The 22,101-nt window shown below is 54.9% G+C and overlaps 1 protein-coding gene and 2 long non-coding RNA genes across 4 annotated transcripts; 1 reads left to right on the top strand and 2 right to left on the bottom strand.

The window, feature by feature from the left end:
- Nucleotides 1-512: 512 nt before the first annotated feature.
- On the bottom strand, nt 513-7,427 carry Ptma (prothymosin alpha). 2 transcript variants are annotated; one of them, XM_040267999.2, is made up of 5 exons: nt 7,290-7,427; nt 2,220-2,291; nt 1,856-1,949; nt 1,462-1,535; nt 513-1,266 (listed from the first exon to the last, which is right to left on the bottom strand). In XM_040267999.2, exons 1-5 carry the CDS (start codon nt 7,302-7,304, stop codon nt 1,219-1,221), a joined length of 303 nt encoding a protein of 100 aa, XP_040123933.1. In that variant the 5' UTR covers nt 7,305-7,427; the 3' UTR covers nt 513-1,218. The 2 variants fall into 2 exon arrangements, with proteins under 2 accessions (XP_040123933.1, XP_005326496.1); XM_005326439.4 differs by lacking the exon at nt 7,290-7,427 and adding an exon at nt 4,854-5,098.
- LOC144365667 (uncharacterized) lies at nt 1,943-11,553 on the top strand. Its single transcript, XR_013424396.1, has 2 exons — nt 1,943-3,599; nt 4,142-11,553. It is a non-coding gene; the product is annotated as an uncharacterized LOC144365667 (long non-coding RNA).
- A 6,256-nt stretch (nt 11,554-17,809) lies between these two features.
- LOC144365665 (uncharacterized) lies at nt 17,810-21,414 on the bottom strand. Its single transcript, XR_013424392.1, has 2 exons — nt 19,483-21,414; nt 17,810-18,302 (listed from the first exon to the last, which is right to left on the bottom strand). It is a non-coding gene; the product is annotated as an uncharacterized LOC144365665 (long non-coding RNA).
- Nucleotides 21,415-22,101: the final 687 nt, after the last annotated feature.

The raw sequence follows: 22,101 nt of genomic DNA, 5'->3' as shown, positions 1-22,101 counted from the left end.
ATAGAAGATAAAAGGGATATCATGTTATCACTAGAGGAGCCACTAGGGGCTGAGGTGACCAGGCCTACAGTATTACAAAGCCACCACTGGGATGAGTCTGCACCAGTTCCCACTTGGCCTGTGCTACCAACTGGAGCTTTATAGAATGACTGATCTACATCTAGCCTACTTCTTCAGTGTCTGGGGATTCTTCTTTCCAGGACAGAGACCCATTTTTTTGGCACCCAGACAAGACCTCTTGGTATAATCAATACTAATCCATTAACAAGCCCCCACTTCCTCCCTTGGCTCCACCACCCATTGGCCAGGATCCAGCTGCAGCATGGACCAGACCACACCCCAAAAGCTGACTAGTCCCTGGCCACTCACCAGGGGATGTTGGCCCTACATGAGTGTACCCTCCCCAGAAGCAATGCCTTCAACCCACTGAACCCAGGAAAGATCCTCCTGCCTGTCCAAGACCCCTCCCCAGAAGACTGAAGACACCAAACAAACAGCAGACTTGAGACTGCTTTGTTAGAACAACTCAGCAAAATAAAATTCCGGTTTATTGTTGGACAACATTGTTTCACACATACATCAAACAGGCCAAAAAAATAAACAGCAACTTCATAGACAAAAAAAGGAAAAAAAAAAAGAAACCTTTTTATCTTTGGCCTTTTTAACCATCTCATACAAACCAACTACTTATAGTACAGCTAAAGTACATACACAAAAAAAGTTACTGGAATGCTCGGAATAAGATTGTTTTTTTTGTTGTTGTTTTTGCTTTTTTTACAAGGTTTTTTTTCTCCTTTGAGATTATAATGAACATGGTCACACCACAAGTAAAGTCAGAAGTAGGACAGAGAACGCTCCAAAGGCTGGTTTGGTCATCCGGAGATCATTAAAAATGGCTGACCCCTAACAATATGTACAAAAATATAAAATGTAAATAAAAAATACAAACAAATTTTCCTTTTTTAAAGTACTTTTAAGAAAAAAATCAGGGCCTTGGAAGTTTTGGTTCTTTTTTCCTCCCCTGTTGCAAATTCACGTTGTGGTTTTAGTTGGGTGGTGAAGAGCGCACGTCATCTGCGGGTGGCACTGCCCGTGGTGGGCGGGCGGGCGGGCCTCTCTACTCGAAGGTGACCACGTTTAGATTCTGAGACGGGAAGTGGAGGGTGAATAGGTCACGGTGGCCTTTTATTTTTAGTTTAACTTTTCCTTTTTTGCTGTCTAGTCATCCTCATCGGTCTTCTGCTTCTTGGTATCAACATCATCATCCTGTGCAAAGAAAGAGTTATCAAGGCACTGGTAGCTCCACAGCTAAAGCCCCTTCCCATCTCTGCTAAGATGTGATTCTCTGTGCTCATGGCTCCCCTCTCCACACTACCCTGTGATCATTCTTTCCAGCTTTGGTGTGAAGTTCAGCTAGAGGCAGATGAGGGAAACCACATCCCATCCCAAGCTAGAACCCACCTCGTCATCTTCAGCTGCCCGTTTGCCCGTAGCTGCCTCAGCCTCCTCATCTTCATCTCCATCCTCTTCCTCACCTGGAGAGAACCAAGGGCCAGGTAAATCACTGACCTCGCTCTGCTTCCCAAGTGGACAGATCAAGGAACTACCCATGCAGCTGCACCCAGAGGCCAGACCAATACTTAAGTGATGGTAGGCTTTGGAAGCTGCAGAGGGCACTGTCCAATGGGAGTGAGCAAGAGGGAGTGGCACTGGCTGAAACAAGACCCTGCCTCTGCAGTACTAGCCCAGTTCCAGTTGCACATGGTCCACTTTTCCCAATATCCCAGCCGGTTATCAGAGATGAGCAGACAAGGTCAGGAAAAGGAAAGAGCTAAGTAGAGACAAAACTACTCACCATCACCTTCCTCCTCCTCCTCCTCTTCCTCACCACCCTCTTCCTCTTCTTCATCTACCTCATTGTCAGCCTCCTGCTCCCCATTTTCCTCATTCTGCTCAACAAGAAAATGTAACAGTCAATAATATGCCGGCACAAAATTGGAAGAAAGCATGGCTCCTGCTGCACTTTGGAGACTGCCCAATGCTTCCTTAGTCCAACCATCTAGGAGAATCCCTGCTCAATACCCTCACCATGCTACGTGAAAAACCATAACAGGAACTGCCCTGTACTTAGCCTCCTTCCAACCGGAGGCAAGCCCAAATTTAATAAGAAAAACATGAGGACAGGGAAAGCTAGGGGTCAGAGCCAGGTGGACACTCACAGCATTCCCATTAGCAGGGGCGTCTCTTCCATTCTCTGCCTCCTCCACAACTTCCTTCTTCTCCTTTAAGTCCTTCAAAAGGGAAGAGGGAACCAATTAATCTTTTTGAGTAACCCAGGACTCCCAAAGGGACTAAGAACCACACATGTAGGAGGGTCACCTCTTACAGCTGGGGGAGGGCTGTCACAGAATTGTGCCTGTGACCACATTTCCCATCAACTCCCAACCCTCGGATACACATTAAAGGACCTCACTGGTGATTCCCACTGCTCCGTGTGCCTCTCACTTAAAAATCCATGTGGCACACCAAGCCCTAAACCCGTCAGGCCGGGAGGACGGGACAGAACACTTGTCCTTACTCTCGTCGAGGACTTGTTTCCAGCTCTAGCTCCGCCCCTCAACTCCTTCTTGGAAGGCAGCAGGTATGTGCCATAAATAAATAAGGTAATGGAGGGAGGGGCCTGCTGCTGCGGGCTCCCGGGCGAACCAGCCTGTGAAGGGAATGGCCAGCGCAGCACCCAGAGAGCCTAGGCCCTGACAGGCGCGGGTGTCTGAAGAAACACCAGTCGCAAGGAAGTGACAACAACTGTCCCAAAAGGCTGCGCAATCTGTTGCCTGGGGAAGCACGCGCCTGTGCCGGGCCAGGCCAGCCTCCATTCTGGATGGTGATACCCACTTGCCCACCGACAGCCCTCGCGACAGGACAGCTCAGCTCAGCGTCAGTGGGACCGAACCTCGGGTCGGACTCCACCAGGCTTGCGAGGGTAGCGGACTGTGAGCCCTCTGTAACTTTCTCCATCCCGCGGGGCCCAGTTGGCCACCAATGCCACCAGGCATCCGACACATGGAGCCGAGCTGAGCTGCTTAGCAGAGGTGCTCAGTAGAAGTCCACGGAAAGGTCCCGGGGGCACCTGTAGGTCCTTAAGTTCCCGCCAGCAAACTGGCCTTCGTGAACCCCGGAGCCGCCCGCTCCCGCCCCCTGGTGGCCAAAGCCCCGGGGAGTGGGTGGGGGCGGGGAGGTAGCGGCGCGCAGGCGCACGGCCCCCGCCCGGAGAATTACGCGCGCGGGCCTCGGCACGCACCGCGCGCACGGAGCACGTGGCCCGGGGCCGCCAAGTGCCCCCAGCCCCAGGAGACTCGCAGCCCGCGGGCAACTAGCCCTGCGGAGCGCGCGTGTCGCACGCCAGTTTCCCGGCCTCTCGACGCCCCCTGCCGCCACTCTGGCAGGCTGGACTTGTTGGCCTCAGTCTCTGCACTTGGCGGGCAAAGTCCCGCGGGAGGTCGCCCCAAAGTCGGCTGGGCCGTTTCAGTTATGGGACCGTCGAAGGGGTGCGCTCCCCGGCTCCTGGCGGCCCTCGCAGGAATTCATCTAACAGGAAGGTGAATGCGAAGCGCCATGGGTGGTGGAGTGGGCTCCCCACACATCGGTCCCAGAGTCAGACCCAGAAGGGACTGAAGAGAACCCCTCCAGAGATCCCAGTCTTGAACTCTGCTCCGCCAGGGGAGTTGGTCCTGGGGGAGCAGAAGGTGACGCCAGGGGCACATGGGTTAAGGAGACGCCAAGGTGACTCGCGCCAGGTCCCGAAGGGGCACGAGGGGCGAGGACTAGGGCCGAAAGGTTAAAAAGAAGACAGTCCCTTCTGAAAGGCCGTGCTCGCGCCGAGGGCGGAGACGCTCCCCAGGGCGAGCAGCGGGAGCGACCGGGCGCTGCAGCCGAGCCGCCGCTGCCGCGCAGCACCTTCGCGCCGAGGGCAGCGAGCCCGCCGGGCGCCCTGGTGCTCCCCCGCCCGGCCCCATCAGCCGGCGGCCGCGGCGTTCGCCCGCGGCTCTCCTGCCAGCCGCGCACACGGTGCTCCCAGGCAGCCGCGGGGGGCGCCCACTGTCGCCCCACTGCTTCACTCACTTTCCGTTTCCTCCTCCAGCGCGTGGGCTCGCCTCCTCGGCCAAGGCGGGCACCGCTGAATTACTGAAGCTGGGCGACCGCTCCCGGCGCTCTCCCCACGGACGGCCCCCACCCCCGCTTCCCCGAGAGCCCTGGCGGAGACCCTTCACACCTCCGCGGAGACACCGACGTCGCGGCCGGCGGCCCGTCGCCCTACCCGCTTTGCCGCGGCTCACTCTGCATAAACCACTGCCTGCCCACTGCAGGGCGCGAAACCCGGCGGCCCGGCGCCGAACAAAGAGCAGCGCGGCCGGCGGGCGCTCACCACACTTTCCGCAGCCGGCCCGCGCCCGCACACGCGCCCCAGCACTTCCGATTCCCAACGCGCTCGAGTTTCAAAGTTATTTCCGTGCGCCGGGCCGGCAGAAGACCCCAGCCCAGCCCCTCTCCTCCCACCGCCGCGCAGACTAACAAGTTTCGAGGGTTTCGGGTCAGCTTTCCCGGAGCTCCTCAACCTCCGCTCCGGGGTGCCCGGCACGCTCCCCGCGGGCAGCACGTCCACCCGCGCTGCTTCCCGCCCCCTCCCCCGCACACAAAGAGTAGGCTGCCTGGGGGCACCGCGCTGCCGGCGAGCTCCCCGCGGGAGGTAGCAACTGCGTGCACCGAGCAGGTCAGCCGCCGCGCGCCAAACACCGCACGGGCGGCGGCGGCGGCGCGCGGACCCCGAGGGGACGGGCGGCGTCCAGTCTTACCTTGGTGGTGATTTCAGAGCTAGTGTCCACGGCCGCGTCTGACATGGTGGGGCACGCCGGTGATCCGATGCAGTGGGTTAAAAAGGAAACGAGTTCAGGGACTCTGGCGATAAAGCTGCCGGAGTCCGCGGCGGAGGAGGAGGAGGTGCGCGGCGGAGGTGGTTGCGGCGAGTGGGGAGCTGGACCCAGGAACAATGCAAAGATGGCTTTTCAGAGCAGCCAGTGGGGGACTCACGCGGCGCCAGAACCTTTAATATAGATTAGTGGGCGGCGCTCGGCCGCCCTTGCCCAAAGACTATTGGCTGAGCGCAGGGAGCGGGCGTTCGTTCATTGGCTCCATTCCGAACAATGGGCAAGCGTGCTTAAAGCGGCAGTGCCTCCGCGCTGCCCGCGCTGCGCAGTCGCGGGTCGCACTGTCATTCAGGGTCTGAGTTTGTTGGGTCTCGGCTTCGCGGAGACCGCGGGGGAGGGGTGCGCGGGCGCGCCCAGGGTGCGCGCTCCCGTCGCTGTTTTGCTAAGGCTGCTGACGCAGAAAGCCAAAGCGCGGCAAAGCTGCCCGCCCAGCCCCCTCCCCCTCCTCGAGACTGCTCGGAAGGAGGAGGAGGGAAGAGGAGGCGGTGGCGGGCGCACGACGGCTGCCAGCGAGGGGGAGGGGACGGGGGTGCTGGGCCGCGCTGGCCCCGGGCGGTGCCCCGCTCAGTGCCCACATAGCTGCCTGGCCTTATGTCCCTGCACCTTTGATGAAGGACTGTCCTAGGCTAAGTGGACGTAAGCCCACGATGTATGATTAAGTTGCAAGACCGAGACCCTCACACCTGGGCCATCGCGTATTTCCATGTCTTCCCCCAGCCGCCGAGACCCAAGTGCCCAAAGTCCGCATGAAAGTGACCCGGTCGCCCACCACCAGTCCCAGCGTCCGCCTCCTGAGCAAGCCAACGAATGGGCACCGTGCCAAACACACAGACTCAGGAACTGGATGCCGGTTCCAACTCCTGCCCTCGAGCGGGACAGCCTGTGGGCCGCGCACCACATGGTGGGCACTGGATTCCGGGACTGTGGTCAACGTCGCGGTGGTCACCGCCGTCGCGACAGACTCAGGGGACCTCTTTCCAGAGTCGTCCAGACCATCGAATGTACCTGTCTCCCACCTACTTAGGGGGTTTCGATGGGCACGAGGGAATTGCGCCGTTATTGGAGGGAAATAATTGTCTCTTAAGTCAGTTGGGCTAGTCCCTGGGGGCTCCTTCAAATTTGGGGAGCCATTTAAGGAACCATGCGGAGCCCAGAAAAGAGAACCATGAAGACGCCACACTCAAAATGGCGTTGGATTCGAAAAGCGTGGCGTGACGTGGCGATCCGACCCACGCGGACGGTCCGAAAACCTTAGGCTGCACCCTCTTCATCGCCTCGGCACTTCGCTGTGGAATTAATAAATTTGTTTTGTGGGAGCAAAGACTAGAATAAATGCAAATAGAGTCCAGAAAAATACCTATGCCACACACAAGATGGCGACAGATAGACTCCGTCCATATGTTGCCAGAAGGGGGCGCCCGACACGGAAGGCGGGACTCCGGAGAAACTAACGCACACTGGCTGAGAGTGGCGGGCGAACACAAAGTTGACGCTTTGCGTCCTACCATTGGCAGTTCCTGCCGTCTGTCTCCTGGGGCCGCCGATCTGGGAACGGGGAAAACCCGGAGTTTGGGAAGGTGGCGGACGGACGGATGCCAAGACCTGCGGAACTTGAAGTCGAGGCGAAAAGAGGGATTGAGTTGCCCTTCTCGGTTTCCTTAGGTCCTGGGCGAGCTGGCTCATCTCCACCGCGAGGACCCTTTTGCTGAGCTTATCACGCGCTTCCCTGGGAGAAAGGGTGTGCAGGGCTGGGGCGCCGCCCAGTTGGACCTCCTTGCGTTTCCCCCACCCCGCACGCGCCAAGCCCGCATCCCGGTGCACGTGTGCCAGCCTGGCCACTGGCCTGTTGGGCATTGTCGAACGACTTTTCCTTTAGGGAGAACTCGGGTTCCCTGTCTTTTGGCCTGAAGAATCGTGGGGCTGCTGCCGGACAGCACTGGAGCACCGCGCCCCCTCCCCGAGCGGTCGCCCCCAGTCCTGAGAGCTATGCGGCGGGGAGGACACCACAGGGTTGCCGCCCGCCCGCAGGGCGCCCCAGTGGCTGGAAGTGGACTCTCTCAGAATGGGCGCGCGTCCACCTTAGGGGCTTCACAATGTTGTCCCTGGCGACTACGCGTCCCAACTCTTTGTTCGCCCCCCCACACCCGCGCCAGCTGCCTTTACTGCGGCGCAGACCTGCGGCCGCCCTTCACAGACGGGGAGGAGGGGCTCCTCGGCTGCTGTCGCCCGATCCCCTACTTTGTGCTATTCTCAAGGGAGGTGAAGGGATTATGCGTCACCAAGGACTGGGAGAGCGCCGGCTACCTGCAGCGCATCCATTCAGCTCCAGGCACCCTCCAAGGAATTGTTTCTGTCCACAAAACCCGGATGCAGTGAGAGCTTGGCCAGCGCCTCTTCGTAGCGGCTCTTTTCCTTCCAATCTGGAGAGTGGCCTTGGGCAATCATTCTGTATCCACAGCTGAAAACAGGACAAGACTGTTCTGGATCCTAGTCGTTGGGAAAGGGGGATGGGGGGACACACTGGAGGAGCTGAGGTGAATGTGAATTTTCCTCGAAAAACTGCTTTGCCTGACCTTGTTCCCATGTAACTGGCTCTGCTAGAAGTGGGTGCAGGAGGTTCCTGCCCACCGGCTCCAGAACCACCACTTGATTCATCAAAGCACTCACGAAAGCTCCTACTATGTTCATGGTGGTCAGAATTTTTCTCATGTTTCAAGCATTTCCATTTATTCTTATAAACTAGGTAGCACAGTTTCAGAGTTGAGCCATATAGAATTAATTAGTTTATTTATTTTTGTTTTTTTTAATTTTTTTTAAAGAGAGAGGGAGGGAGAGAGAGAGAGAGAGAATTTTTTAATATTTTATTTTTTAGTTTTAGCGGACACAACATCTTTGTATGTGGTGCTGAGGATCGAACCCTGGCCTCACCCAGGCAAGCGCCCTACCGCTTGAGCCACATCCCCAGCCCCAGTTTATTTATTTTTGGTACACCAAAACCAATTGAAAATCGATATCACCCTCCTTTTAACAAGTCAAAAAAGCAAACTGAGGAATTTATAGCAAAGGACTTGGAGTTAACAAGTCAATCAGGGCCTGACTTAGGGTAACATCCTAGAATGGAAGAACCTACATTGTTAGAGGAGCCCTGGAGCAGAAGACATCAGTAGACCTCCAGGCCTTAGAAGTGTGATATCTGACAATGGTAACCGCTGGGGACATTGAGGCTTTCTCCAGGGACAGGTCGCTCTTGGCTATTTCTGACTGGGTAGTTCTTCCCAGACAGGAGGTCAGGTACTTCCATGATCTGTCCTTGGTATTCCCCCTCCTGTGCCCCAGAAGCTGATGAGCTCTAGTGGGCCCTAGTGGCTTGCCTTTCTTGCTCAGGACCTGTTCAGCCAAGATACCCTGCACTTAGGTCACAGCTGCTCTAAGCCAGGGGCCCCAAATGGCTTACAGGCAAGTTTGATTTCAGGGAGTTTTCGGGGAGACCTCTGGGTTGCCTAAACACTCTTCCACAGCCACCCCACAGACCTCTCCCTACCAGCCTCACTCACATTGGTCTGCCTGGTCCTGTAGGCACTTAGTTTGCAGCCTAGGCTTGCTATTAAGCCATTTCCAGCACATTAGGAAATGGGCCGTCTCAATTCTGCTTGATTCCCAAAAGATCAGACAATGCATTTGGGGGTTCAAGCTGCCTGGGTTCAAATCCAGTCCTGCCACATGCCAGCCATGTAGAATTGGGCCAGCTTCCTCCTCACCTCCAAAAACTGGAAATGAAGTAATAGTTCCTACCTTGCAGAGTTATTGTGGGAACTGAATGAGTTAATATTCAGAAAGTACTGAAAATAGCATCCTCCACATCCAGGGAAACTAGTGTTCTCAGGACTCTCTTCCAGCTGCCATCTGTACCTAAGTGGGTTAGGTTTATGGTGTTTGAAAGACTCGATGAAAGAACAATGTCTTCAGCAGAGTCTTCCCATGTTCGGTGGCAAGTGAGGGCACTGTCCCCGCCGAGTTGTGTTTTTGTTTTTTAGTTGTAAATGGACACCTTACCTTTATTTTATTTATTTTCATGTGATGCTGAGGATCAAACCCAGTGCCTCACATGTACGAGGCAAGTGCTCGACCACTGAACTACAACCCCAGTTCCTAACTGAGTTTCTTGAAGCCTGTGATCTGGTTCCTGACAAGCTTGGCAGCCCCCTGCATTAGAGGAATGCTGCAGTCTGAGAGGCAGCCATGAAGGAGGCCTCAAAGCTCCTGCCTTCCCGCCCTTCGGAAGCCCAGGAGTTTCAGCCTGTGGTTTCCTCGCCTGGGTGTCAGGGCCTGGGGAGCTGCCAGGCGCCTTTCAACCCTCCCGCCTTGCAAGCCCAGCGGGATTGTGTAAGAGTGAGCCACCCCCCTCACAGGGCTGCTCCCTCCCACAGCACGCCCAGGCCTGCATGTCCTCCCAGGGATCTGGGCCAGAGGCCTGGCTCCTGGTACCCACACAGGTATGGCCGCCCTGGAGGCCCCTGCCTGGCAGTGAGAAAGTGGGGAATGTCTCTTGATATTTGATGCCTGTCCTCAAAAGGGTGCCAAGGCCTGTGGAGGACCAATGTTATCCAAGATTATCCAAGCAAGGTAAGGAGGCTGGGGGAGGTGAGTGTTCCAGGCACATGGCAGCCACCTCAGCACTACGGGGCCGCACATACACTGCACTGCCTTTCATGTCTCTGGGAATCCTGTGCCTGCCTGCGCCATTTCCTGGCCCTCTTCCCGGCATCCCTCCTGTGTGTGCACCTATTTGCATAGCTGAGCCCGTGGGTGTTTTGCTTAAGCTCTGGTTATGGTTGTGAGTGGGCAGGCCCAGCCTCGTGGTAGCAGGGGAAGGTGCTGACTGGGGAGCACGTGAGCCTGCACACACCTGGGCAACCGCCTGAAGAGGCCTGAAGAGTGCTGCACCTGAGAAGGGCCTAGTTACCTTCAGGGCACTGCAAGAAGAAATTACCTGAGCCTCTCCTCACCTGTTCCTTCCTGCCACGCAGCCCCACATGGAAGCCCAGCAGGACTAAGAGCCCTGAAGAGGACCCAGCTGAGGGTCTGTGTGCCCATGCCAGGCCATCAGCCCCAGCTCACGTGAGCTTGACATTGAGGAAGGATGCACTTTGACATGCTGGAGCTTCCTTTCTCCTTAGTCTCAGGTAGATCTCTTCTACCCTCACCCCTGGCAGAGCAGCTGCTGCCACCCTATTTGGGGAGAGAAGATGTATGGGTCAAGGGCAGAGCACACAAGGGACATGCGGCCAGCGAGGATTTTCTCACTCTCCTACCAAGTGACCAACAGTCTGTTTTCCTGGAACTGAAGGCTTTGCAGGATGCAGAGCTCTCAGCACCACAACCAGAAATCTGGGCAAACCAGGACACATTGGTCACAGGAGTCCAGTCACTGTGCACACTCTGGGAAAAATGACATCTCTGAAGACATCTGTAACCACTGCTGAGAAGGATCCTTGTGGTCCTCAACCCACAAACAGCCTCCCACTCCAACTGTGCTCTTCTTTGTCATGAGAACCAGGCGATGAAGCTGGGAGAAAGGGAGCATTTGGTATGCACGTGGTAAAGAAGGATGGAGGTGTTCAGGGAGATCCCTGAGCGAGCTGCGTGATGCAGGGATGGGGACCTCCCGTCCCCTCCCCAGAGTGCTCTCACCTGCCCTTCATAGATCAAGGTCTTCAGTCAGGTCCTAGCATGCAGATCCACTTGTCTCTAGGTCCAGGTGAAAGAAGCAAGCCTCTCTGGAACAAAGGGAGGATTTCTCAGGCTCCTTTCAAAAAAATGGTCTCTCTTCCAAAAGCGTTTTTGAGAATCTCACAGGAAGAAAGTGAGGCATTCACTTGAATGATTCCATAGGAGAATCTCCAAACAGCCTTTGGCCTCACCCCAGAATGAAAGTCTTGCCAGAAAAGTTAAGGCCCGTCCGGCACCTTTTTATGGAAAAATGCAAGGTCTCAGAGCGGTGCGAAATGGGAGTCAAGAAACATCCTTAGCCAGGAACCCCAGCTTTTGGGTACTGAAAGCTTTCAGCTTCATGGAAAACTGTCACTGGCAATAGTGGAAATTCTCTGTGCTCTTTCTCCTCCATCTCAGCGTCTCTTTCCTCCCTCTGTCCTAGTAGTGGGACAGGAGGACCCACTCTTAGGCTTGATTGACAGTGATTCTAAGTAGTTCCCCCCTTTCCCACCTGGTTCCCATCATCTGGAAACCTACATCCCTGCAGGCCCTGTGAGCTGGGCCTGGGCAAGGGTAGGTCTAGTTGTGTCCCCCATTCAGTGTGACCCTTTTCTTATGGGTTCTGCCATACTTCATCAAGAAATGATCATTTGCTGGGTCTGGTGGCACACACCTGTAATCCCAGCAACTCAGGAGGCTGAGGAGGATGACAAGTCCAAGGCCAGCCTCAGCAACTTAGGCCTAAGTGGGTTAATGAGACCCTGTCTCAAAAAGTTAAAAGGCCTGGGGATGTGGCTTGGTGGTTAAGTGTCCCTGGTACCAAAAAAAGAAAGAAAATAAATGATCATTCAGTTCATGTGTTCTGGTTCTGTGTCAAAGGGAAATGGGCCTGATATTTCACTAAGTATCCTTCCCAGGGTGTTGAGACTGTGTCATGTCAGCACCACGAGAGAAGAAAAAAAATAGCCATACTTCCATCAGGTATACCCCTGAACACCTGCAATTGGAGAGGATGGGAAGGAGGGTTTGGGACCAGAATAGGAGCTAGATTTGACCAAGGTCACCAACAACATGGCTTGTGGTCAGGAATAGCATCCTGGTGCCCTGACTGTCAGATCTCCATGCCACAAGTCCTGCCTTCTCCTCAGTGACTGGGGCCCTGGCTGACCAGTTTTTTTTGTTTGTTTGTTTTTTGGTGCTGGGGATTGAACCCAGGGCTTGGTGCTTGCGAGGCAAGCACTCTACCAACTGAGCTATGTCCCCAGACCCTTGGCTGATCAATTTTAAAATCTCAGCAGAGCAGACCTGAGTGGCCAGGAGAAGCGAGGGATGACAAGTCCTGAAGCCAGAGCAAGGTGAGAAGGGAGAGAGCAGGGGAAGAGGCCAAGCAGCTCCCAGCAGGGACATTCTGCATGGTGCGTGGTGGAGCCCACTCAGGCCTGTCCCACTCAGTCCCCATAAATGGTGTCGCTAAAACCTTTGCGCATTGAGTGTAAATAGCAGAGGCTGCCAACTCGGCTGGCAGTGCTGTCCACTAACAGGGCTCTAAGCCAGGCCTGAGCTCAGACATACTCAAGGGGGGCTCACACAGAGGGGAGATGGGGCCTGAGTGTTGCCCAGTGTTGCCTGAGTCAGTAAGTTGGCAGAGCTGGGATTTGGACCCGGACTGCAGGCTCCTGGGCTCTTGGTGTGTGTGTGAGGATGTCACCTGTCATAAGCAATCCTACCACCATCAGCACTGTCCCTCATATTCCCTCATTTATCACAGATCTGATCTCAGGGTTTCTCTGTTGAGCCATAATAAGTTCATCTTCATGCCATGGCCCTCCTCCTTCCCCAGCAGAGGCCTCTGAGGAGGCAGAGGGCAAGAGGGCTTCCCAGATGGGTGACTTCTAGTTGGGATAAAAGGTTTGGGGGTTTTGTTTTGTATTGTATTTTGGAACTGGGGAGTGAACCCAGGGGCACTTGACCACTGAGCCTCACCCCTAGTGCCCCCCTTAAAAAAATTTTTTTTTTAGTTGTAGATAGACACAATATTTTATTTTTATGTGGTGCTGAGGGTGGAACCCAGTGCTTCAACCCCAACCCTCACCCCCAGCCCTTTTTATTTTATCTTTTGAGACAGGGTCTCCTAAATTGCTTAGGGCTTGGAGAAATTGCTGAGGCTGGCCTTGAACTTGTAATCCTCCTGCCTCAGCCTCACAAGTCTCTCGGATTATAGGCTTGCGTCACCATGTCTAAGCTAGAAATGAAAGGTGGGACTTGATGATCTGGAGGAAGGACACTTTGCAACTGTTTATTACCAAAGGCTCACCAGAAACTAAGAAAGTTAGCCTGCTAAAAAGTAGCGCACGGGGACTTTTCCTGGCATCAGCAGACAATGGGTAGCATCTGCCTCAAAGTTCTTTCCAAGCTCACATTTCCTGTGGCCTTGCTCTTGGGCTCTGGGTCTAGAGAAGTAAACACAATGTTGCACTCGGTTCCTTTAAGGGAACTCACAGGGCAGATTCCTCTGGGGCCTCAGCAGGGCTGTGTTGCTTGGTGGATGGAGCACTCCCCTCCTGTGTGGGCTGAGGGACCACCAATACTGCTCCCCCAACCCCACCTCTGTGGCTTGGAGCTGTGGCAAGTGTCTTACCTCCACCTGTAAAAGGGACTAATAACAACCTTAGGAGGTGAAAGAAGAAGATTCAATAAACCTCTTGATAATCACGAGCCACCAATTATTATATTACCAGGAAAAGCTGCGCTTCTGAATAATTTATTTTTTTCTTTTTCTGTTTGTGTGTGGTACTGGGCAGGGTGGGGGGTAGAACCCACAGTCTCCTTCATGGTAGGCACATACTCTACCACCAAGCCACACCCCCAGGCCCCTATTTTCCATAGTTGTAGCTTTTGCTTAGTCTTGATTTGCAGCTGCAGATCCCACAGGTTAACAGTTTGACAGGACTAACCCTCCCCCATGACCTTGGCTTTCTAGCCTGTCTTCCTCAACCCAGCTTTTCTTTTTTCTTTTTCTTTTTTCCTTTTCTTTCTTTCTTTTGTTTTTCTTTTTCTTTTTTTTTTTTTTTTTTTTGGTACCAGGGATTGAACTCAGGGGTACTCGACCACTGAGCCACATCCCCAGCCCTATTTTGTATTTTTATTTTATTTAGAGACAGGGTCTCACTGAGTTGCTTAGCACCTCACTAAATTCCTGAGGCTGGCTTTGAACTCAGGATCCTCCTGTCTCAGCTGCCAGAGCCGCTGGGATTACAGGCGTGTGCCACCATGCCCGGCTTTAGCCCAGCTTCTTCAGTGATTTTTTTTCCCCATGTCATCCTGTAGATATTTCTGTGGGGGGCGGTGTGTGTGTTTTAACAGGGATTGAACCAGGGCTTCACATATGCTAGGCAACACTACTTCTAGCCTGCCTTTAGGTATTTCTTTTCTTTTTTTTTTTTTCTTTTTCTTTTTCTTTCTTTCTTTTTTTTTTTTTTTTTTTTGGTACTGGGGATTGTACCAAAGGGCACTGCACCTCTGAGTGACCCTCTGAGTTACTCAATTTCATCTCCAACACTTTATATTTTTAAATTTGAGACAGGGTCTCATGGTAGTTGCCTAGGGTCTCACTAAATTGTTGAGGCTGACCTCAAACTTGCAATCCTCCTCCCTGTGTCTCCCAAATCACTGGGATTACAGGTGTGTCTCACGGTGCCCATCTCCTTTAGGTATTTCTATAAACTTTAGAGCCAGGTCTAAATTCATGAAAGTAGTTATTGATTGACCAAACCAGAGCCCTTTGTGTCTAAAGCATCTTCTCACAGGTTAGATTATTTTTAAGTGTCACATCAATCAAGAAAAGTATCCTCCTTTACAGAAGAGGAAATCAAGGTTGCCAGAGGGCATTGGTGGGGGTAAAGGCATGGTTAATGCATGCTGCCCAGTGCCAGCCTGGCTTTGCCCCTCCCTGGCTCTGTAAGTGGTTGCCCTTCCCAGGATCCCCCACCTGGGCCCAGCTTAGATGTTCTGCGCCTTCCTTCTTGTACTGCCTCTCCCTCCCTCCTCCCCTCCCCACCTGTTCCCCTCCCCTTCCCCCTCCCCCTCCCCCCTCCCCCCTCCCCCCCTCCCCCCTCTCTTCTTTTGTGCTGGGCCTTGAACCTAGGGCCTATGTGTGTTAAGCAAGCTCTCTACCCCTGAGCTACACCTCCAACATTCACTTCTTTTTATTTTTTTTTTTTAATATTTATTTTTTAGTTTTCGGCAGACACAACATCTTTGTTTGTATGTGGTGCTGAGGATCGAACCCGGGCCGCACGCATGCCAGGCGAGCGTGCTACCACTTGAGCCACATTCCCGGCCCTCCAACATTCACTTCTCTGATAGCATTCTCTTGTCCTTTTAGGGACTAAAAGATAATAAAGTTCATTTAAGGACAAGTGAAAAATCTGCAGTCATTCTGCATGTCCCTCTGTCCATGACATTCATACCAAATAATTCAGGTTTGGCTCTCTCCTGGAGTGACAGGCAGGAATGACCCTAGAGTGCCAGCACACTGGTCAGACTTAAGGAACTGTGTGGCTCCCATTTCTGTGGCCATGAATAAGCCACAGGAGATTGGATCACTGGGCACCTGACAGCGTCCCTGGCCCTATCCTAGAACCATGAACATGGATATTGCATGGTTAGGCCTAGGCTGGTACCTTGGAGAATCCAAAGGCAGGCTGGGAAGAGCACGCTACCTATCCCAGCAACTCTTCACTGGAGGAATGGGCTCCCTGGGGAAGGAACAGACTGAGGGTCTCATTAATCCCCAGCTAAAGCAGAAGAGGGAGGGATCCCTTTAGAACTCTTTAGAACCCTTTAGAACTGCCCTGTGGAGCCCACTGAGCACATGAAACTGTACCAGGTGTGCCACAGCTACAGTGAGGGCAGGGAGGGAGTCAAACTGCTCTGCATAAGAGGGGCATTCGAGCTTTTCCAGGAAACTTTTCACATCTGGGTGACAAAGCAGCACACAATTTATAGCTTGGTGGTAACATCCCTTCTTGGCATTCAAAGCTCATGACTGTTGCTTTTCAAGAAACTGTGGCCATGTGGTTGGTGCTATTAACTCTGAGGTCACCCAACTCCGCCCTGAAGCCTCTCTGGTCCTGCCTGTGGATCCCTCTCCCAGGACCCCTCAATTATCTTGATGTCTCACGCAGCGACCCATGGGCCCCATGCTGCTGAATACGTTGGCCTCCTGAGTGCCAAGCTTCACCCCAAACTCCCACCAGATGCAGACTCTCCAGGACCCCACAGCCCAGGACTACAGGAGTGTTTCTTGCGTGTGTTTGTGTGCGCATGCGGGTATTACCCTACTTATCCTCTGCTCAGACTCGAATCTTTATCTGACCACAGGCAGCCAGGCCTGCGGTGGGAAGATTCAGGAGCCAGGGGCTGCCTGCTGGAAGTCAGGGGCTGGTCTGAAAGAAAGACTGGAAAGGGTGTTGGGGGCCCAGTGTGCCTGCTCACTGTGGGCTCCCCCAGTTGAGGGAGCCTGCCCTGCCCAGTCAGACAGAGGCACAAAGCAGTAGTGCCCCCTGGGGCTGTGGGGACAGACCTGGTTCAGGCCTAGAAAGCAGGACAGCCAGGCACAGGGCAGCACAGGGGGCCAGTCTTCTGACCATGGCAGCTTCTCCTCTCTTCTCTGGAGCAGGCTGTCTAGTCCCCCACCCTGGTGTGCATGTCATTGTCAGTACAAGCGTGGCCATGAATTCCGCATCAGGTGGCTTGTTTCCATGTGTGGCCGACATGTGTTCACGCCTGGGCGATGAGCAGGGCCTGGGATGTGGACAGTCATTCAGGCATCTTTAATGCCCCTGGGCCGGGTTCAAGGCTGGGCCTGCGGGTGCATTGGTGTTGGCTTAGTCTCCCTGGACTCTTCTCTTTTTCTTTTTAATTTTTTATTTTTGAGACAGGCTCTCACTATGTTACCCAGGCTGGCTTCAAACTGCTGGACTGCTGAGCTCAACTGATTGGATCACTGGGCACCTTACAGTGATGTGCCTCCCAAGTAGCTGGGACTACAGGCTCCTGCCATTTTGCCTGACTCTTATTTAACTTTTCAAACTGAGCATGTGCATACTCATGTGCACACGCATACAGACTCCTTATCCTGCTCACCACCCAGTCGGGGAGATAGGCACAGGCAGAAGGGCCACACTGTGTGTGTGCAGAGGGACACCACAGGGGGACCAGAGGACAGAGCAAACTGAACTCTGCCCGAGCCCTGGGAGGCTTCCCAGAGGAAGTGTCTTCCATGCAAGGACTTCAAATGCAAAGCACACTGCTCCAGGCAGAGACATTCTGCTTTGGGACCTAAAGGTAGCGTGCTCCCTGTGGATTTGGGCCTGCCTGGCTGATCACTCCTCCAAGCCCCTAGACCCCTGGGGCCCCAGGATTCTCTGTCCTGTCCCTTCTTGCCCCTTGCTTTGCCGTCTTCATCCCCATGTTCACTTACTGTGTGGCTGGGAAAGTCCAAGCACCTTCCTGATGCCCCTTTGCTGAACACCACCAAGAAAGAACAGCAAAACAGGCCAAGCAGGCAAGCCGACGACAGGCAACTTCAGTGGAACCTTGGCTCAGGTGGAGGCATTTCATTTAGTCCAGTGATTTCCTAGAAGTTTCTGAGTCACCTAAGCTCAAACTGAAAGGGCGTGTGGAGCTAACCTAGTCCCACATCCCTCCATGGCAGGCACAATCCCTCTCTAATTGCCCTTTGGGATCATCTGGTCTCAGCCCTAACCCTGCACAACCCAGAACACACACTCACACACCCACCTGGGTCTCACTGGCAGCCTGCTCCTTTCGAACCCAAGCTGTGATGAGTGAGAGGTGCCCCCCACATTGCCTTCACATCCCAGGAGCCTCCTTGCCTTCTGGGAGGCCCCTCCTGCCCTGCACTCCCCTGCCTGGACCTGGGGACACAGTGGATGGGGAGACCAGCAGGCCTCACAAGCTGGGGATGGGTGAGCTCTGCTTTCTCTGCACTGTGTGGTCTTAGAGAAATTGATAACCTCTCTGAGCCTCAGTTTCTTTTGTCAAAGGTGGGAACGGGAGGGGGACGAAGCATTTTGCAAACTGTAAACTGCTCTGCAGATGCTGTTTATTAGGATGAAGCCATTTGAGACCAATTACAGAACAACACATCAAGGATTATAGAACAATACAGGGGAAATTGCACACATGTGTAAGGAGGCCCAGAAAGAGCCGAGGCCGCCACTGGCATGGTCTCTCTACATCCTGCATTCCCTGCACAAGATAAGCACCCCAGTCCGCAGAGCCAAGCTAGGGGAGGGGGATCAGCTCCATGATCATGAAGACCTTGTGGCTCAGAGACAAGAGCTCAAGGGCAAGGGCCAGGGTTTGGAATTAGGTCTTCCAGCCTCCATAAATGGAGGCTGCACTCTAGCTGCCGTAGGGCAGCTTCTAAGCCATAGTGTGAGTCACAGGAGCTGATGAAGAGAAGCCACTTTGGGCTGGGGATGTGGCTCAAGCGGTAGCGCGCTTGCCTGGCATGCGTGCGGCCCGGGTTCGATCCTCAGCACCACATACAAACAAAGATGTTGTGTCCGCTGAAAACTGAAAAATAAATATTAAGAAAATTTTCAAAAAAAAAAAAAAAAAAAGAAGAGAAGCCACTTTGCTATGGGGGAAAGGGGGTTTACTCCCTCTCTCCCAACATATTCTTACCCTACCCATCTCCTACTTAGTAAATGAAAATGAAGAGAGGGTCATTCAAGGGAGCGTGGCAGATTCCTAGGGGCCTGTGCGGCATAGACTAAGGGGTTGCCTCTCAACCATGCTGGAGGCCGGCAGGGACTAGACCCCAGGAGATAAGCCTGAGCCTGCCTCCGCCCAGCAGCCCTGTTTCTCATTAAGACCAGTTAGTGGTTCCCAGGGCTCCAGTGCAGGGGGGCAGGAAGACACAGCGGGGGCGGGAGGACAAGGGGCTTCCTTTGGGCCATTCAAGGTGCCAGGGGACTAGGGGAACAGGAGAGACAGCCTGGCAGGGTAGGCCAGACAGAGACTGAGAGTGACCAGCCCTGCACAAGGGAGGGATGGGGGGGGCGGGGGCCAGCGGCCTGATTAATCAGATGCTGGGGCAGGTGGACTAGCAGCCAGAGCCATTCTGGGCACCAGACTCTTGCTGCCTGACTGCCAGGCAGGCCGGTGGGCTGGGGGCAGGGGTGCCACTGGCCTCTGGTGGGGGTGAGGTTGTGGTGAATGAATCATTGGCCAGAGCCAGAAGCCTGCAGGCCCCAGCGTCTGTTCCCTGAGGACCAGCTAATTCACTTGGAGTGAGGCGGGGCTGCTAATGATGAGAGCAGCCAGCAGCTATCTGCCTGGAGCCCCAGGCACAGGGACCACTGAGCAAGGGGTCCAGGGGGGGCGACTGAGGACCCACCCTTGGGAGGGCAGACCCTCAACCTTGGTCTGACTGAGCTGGAGGAGTAGAGGAGGTAAAGGCACCCCCCCCCCAGCTACAAAGCGCCTCATTATGGGGGGACAGCTGGGAAGGGGGTGTGGCGTGCTGGTGAATGGGGAGGGACAGTTTATTCCCCAGTTGAAGGAGGAGGAACCATAATCCGCCAAGGCAGAGTTGAGAGCTCGGCCTACCAGGAATAGAAACTCAAGTCCCAGAGAAACAAATCAGTTGGAAAACAAGGCCAGTGTCTGGCCAGGATCTCTCTGAGGCTGGCTGTTTGCTGATGTTACACATGTGGCATTCCTGGCTGCCCACCCCACCTCCTTCACATACCAGGGTCTAGTGACCACAGGATGCATGAGTCTCTGCTGGGGTCCAAATCCTGAAAAGGACTAGTACACAGGAATCACACCAGGGACAGCAGTCAATTTCCACTCACTGGGGACCCAAACCAGAGCTCCACACCCCTGCCTTGTCGAGGCCACCTGCAAGAGGGGGCTGTCAAGGGTGCCAGTTCACAGGCGAGAAAGGGGAGTCTCAGAAGGCTCAATCACTTGCCCCAGGCTCTTGTAAGAAGTAGGTGTGTCGGGAATTACTGTTCTGCATAATCTCCAGGACTCAGGTCAGCAGTGAGGTGGGGTGGACACCCCATCAGCAGCCACGGGTTCAGAGGGCTGGGCACTAGTGGGGGGGAATGATGGTGTTTGTGGGGTCCTCCCTCCTATTTCAGTGTGGGAGGAGTCCCTCCCAGGGGATGGCTCTTTTTCAAACTCTTGGAAGAAGAGGAAATGGGAAGCGCAATTCCCCGAGTCTGACCTTGGGTGGAGGTTCCTGAGGGGTCGGGGCTTGCAGGGCCCTGGGGGCAACACAGTCCTGGGGGGGAATAGTCCTCCATGTTGGGCACCTGCCTGAAACCTGGGTCTTCTCATTGCCCCATGGGGTCCCAGGCTCATTTTCTGGGCTGAGACCAGCACAGGTGAGCAGAGCTTGCAGGACTCTGCTGCAGGGCGATCCCCAGGCGTGGTCACCTCATCCTGGGACCTGGGGAACAAAGGGGACCTGGCTTGGGTGAGCAGGTGGCCACCACGTGCTCTTCCACACCATGGTGGCTGGTCTGGTGGAAAGGAGCCTCGGGCGCCCTCTGCTGGCTTGGGGGCTCCTTGAGGGAAGAGATGCAGCCGTGGGGCTCATCAACCTGTGTGCCACCCATGTGGGCCAGGTGCGATGTACCAGTGAGCGTTCTCCTGTAGAAGAGTGGGTGAGTGTGTGCAGGTGTGTCTAAGGATGCCGGGTTAGGTGCCGTGGTGCACGTGTGTGTGTGCGTGCGTGTGTGTGGTGCACGTACGTGTGTGTGTGTGTGTGTGTGTGTGTGTGTATGCCCGTGTCTGCACGTGTCCGTGTAGCGGGTGTGTTTACATACTCAAGTCTGAATCTGAGGTCCTCTGCTTGTTCAAGTGTGGTATGCACGTGCTTCTGTGTGTGTGCGTGGGTGTGCATTGTGTGAGTGTGGGCAGGGGTCAGCCCTGCGGGGTGTGAATGGAGCTTCCAGGGCTTGCTGGGAACGTTTCAGGGCCTCATTACCTGAGCCTGCATTGGGGGGCAGCTCATGTGGAAGCCAGAGGGAGGCTGGTGGGGCGGAGTTGTCCACAGTCCACTGTGGTGTCTGTTCAGGGCCTACCAGAAAGGGAGGAAAAACTGAACGTGTTTCCATCCTCTAAGGAACTTTGCTTGTGAAAGCCGTAACTAGCATGCTCATTGAAGTGGTAGCCGCACTGGAGAGGCCCATATCATGCAGGGGGAACCTAGGGGGTCTTAACATAACCTGGAGCAATGCCCAAAAGCTCAATAGAGGTAGAGGGCTGGAGGAGATCTGGAGCCCAGGCTGAGGGGCAGGTCCAGCCCTGAACAGGCAGGCAAGCTGAGAGAAGAAGTGGGGGCCATGGGATGGAGGGAGTGGACAGCACAGAATCTGAGGGAGAGGTGTGAGCACTGGGGTCCCTGGAATTCAGTGGTGGGAAGCTGAGCCAAAGGGGTGGGTCTGCTGGCACAGGTGACCCGATTCTGCCTGGTAACAGAAGCGACACTGAAGACATCTGGGCAGGGTGGAGGTCCACTGAGGGTGAACACGCACCCTCTGTCTCCTGCCAACACCCTGGGAAGGAAGCAAATGGTTCTCCTATCAGAGGTGTGTGGGTGCTGACTCAGGCACCCCCGCCTGCAGCCCAGAAGCACGTGAGGACCAGCCAGGATGCCCAGGGCATCGGTGCTGACCAGGGCATCGGTGCTGACCAGAAGGACACACCTAGGTCCTGAAGCCTGCCCAATGGTGACCTGGGGGCCACATCACCCTGACTCCCCCTCCCAAGGCCTGGCGGTGCCCATGCCACGCCAGCTGCAGCAGCCTCTGGGCACCTCTGTGCCATCAATGCCTCCTCTGTGGCTGGAAGGGTGGGCGGGGAAAGGCCTTGGGCCCCCGCCAGCCTGGTCCCCTCACTGGGTGGCACCAAGCTGGCATCCTCAGCACCATCACAGGGATCTTAGAGGGCACTTGCCATCCTTAGGCCCAGTGCCCCTTAAGTCCTTACTTATGAAATCAAGCCTAGGGAACGCCTCCTGCGCATGTGCTTACAGAGCTCAGTAACAAGGCACGCGCCTGCGCACTCGCCCAGGAGCGGGGAGGCACGGCTTTACCTTTCTACCCTCCGACATCCTCTTGATATCAAGTCCTGCTGCCACCTGGAATCTGGAGGGGGAGCTTTTCTCCAGGGTGCCCAGGCCTTTCAGGGGGGCTCTGGAAGTGCCTGAAGTGGCCTGCCTCTGCCCACCATTGCTCCAGTAGCCTCAGTTGCAGCCCTAGCACCTGCTGCTCAGGCCAAGGCCCTCCCTCCACCACCTGGAACCCTGCTTGGACTCAAGGACACACCTTGCCCTGACTCTGACTGCAAAGTCACC

Source organism: Ictidomys tridecemlineatus, chromosome 7, assembly GCF_052094955.1.
Source record: "Ictidomys tridecemlineatus isolate mIctTri1 chromosome 7, mIctTri1.hap1, whole genome shotgun sequence".
Classification (NCBI taxonomy): Eukaryota; Metazoa; Chordata; class Mammalia; order Rodentia; family Sciuridae; genus Ictidomys; species Ictidomys tridecemlineatus.
The sequence above is the reverse complement of the archived record's forward strand: the minus strand, read 5'-3'. Positions and strand labels throughout refer to the sequence as shown.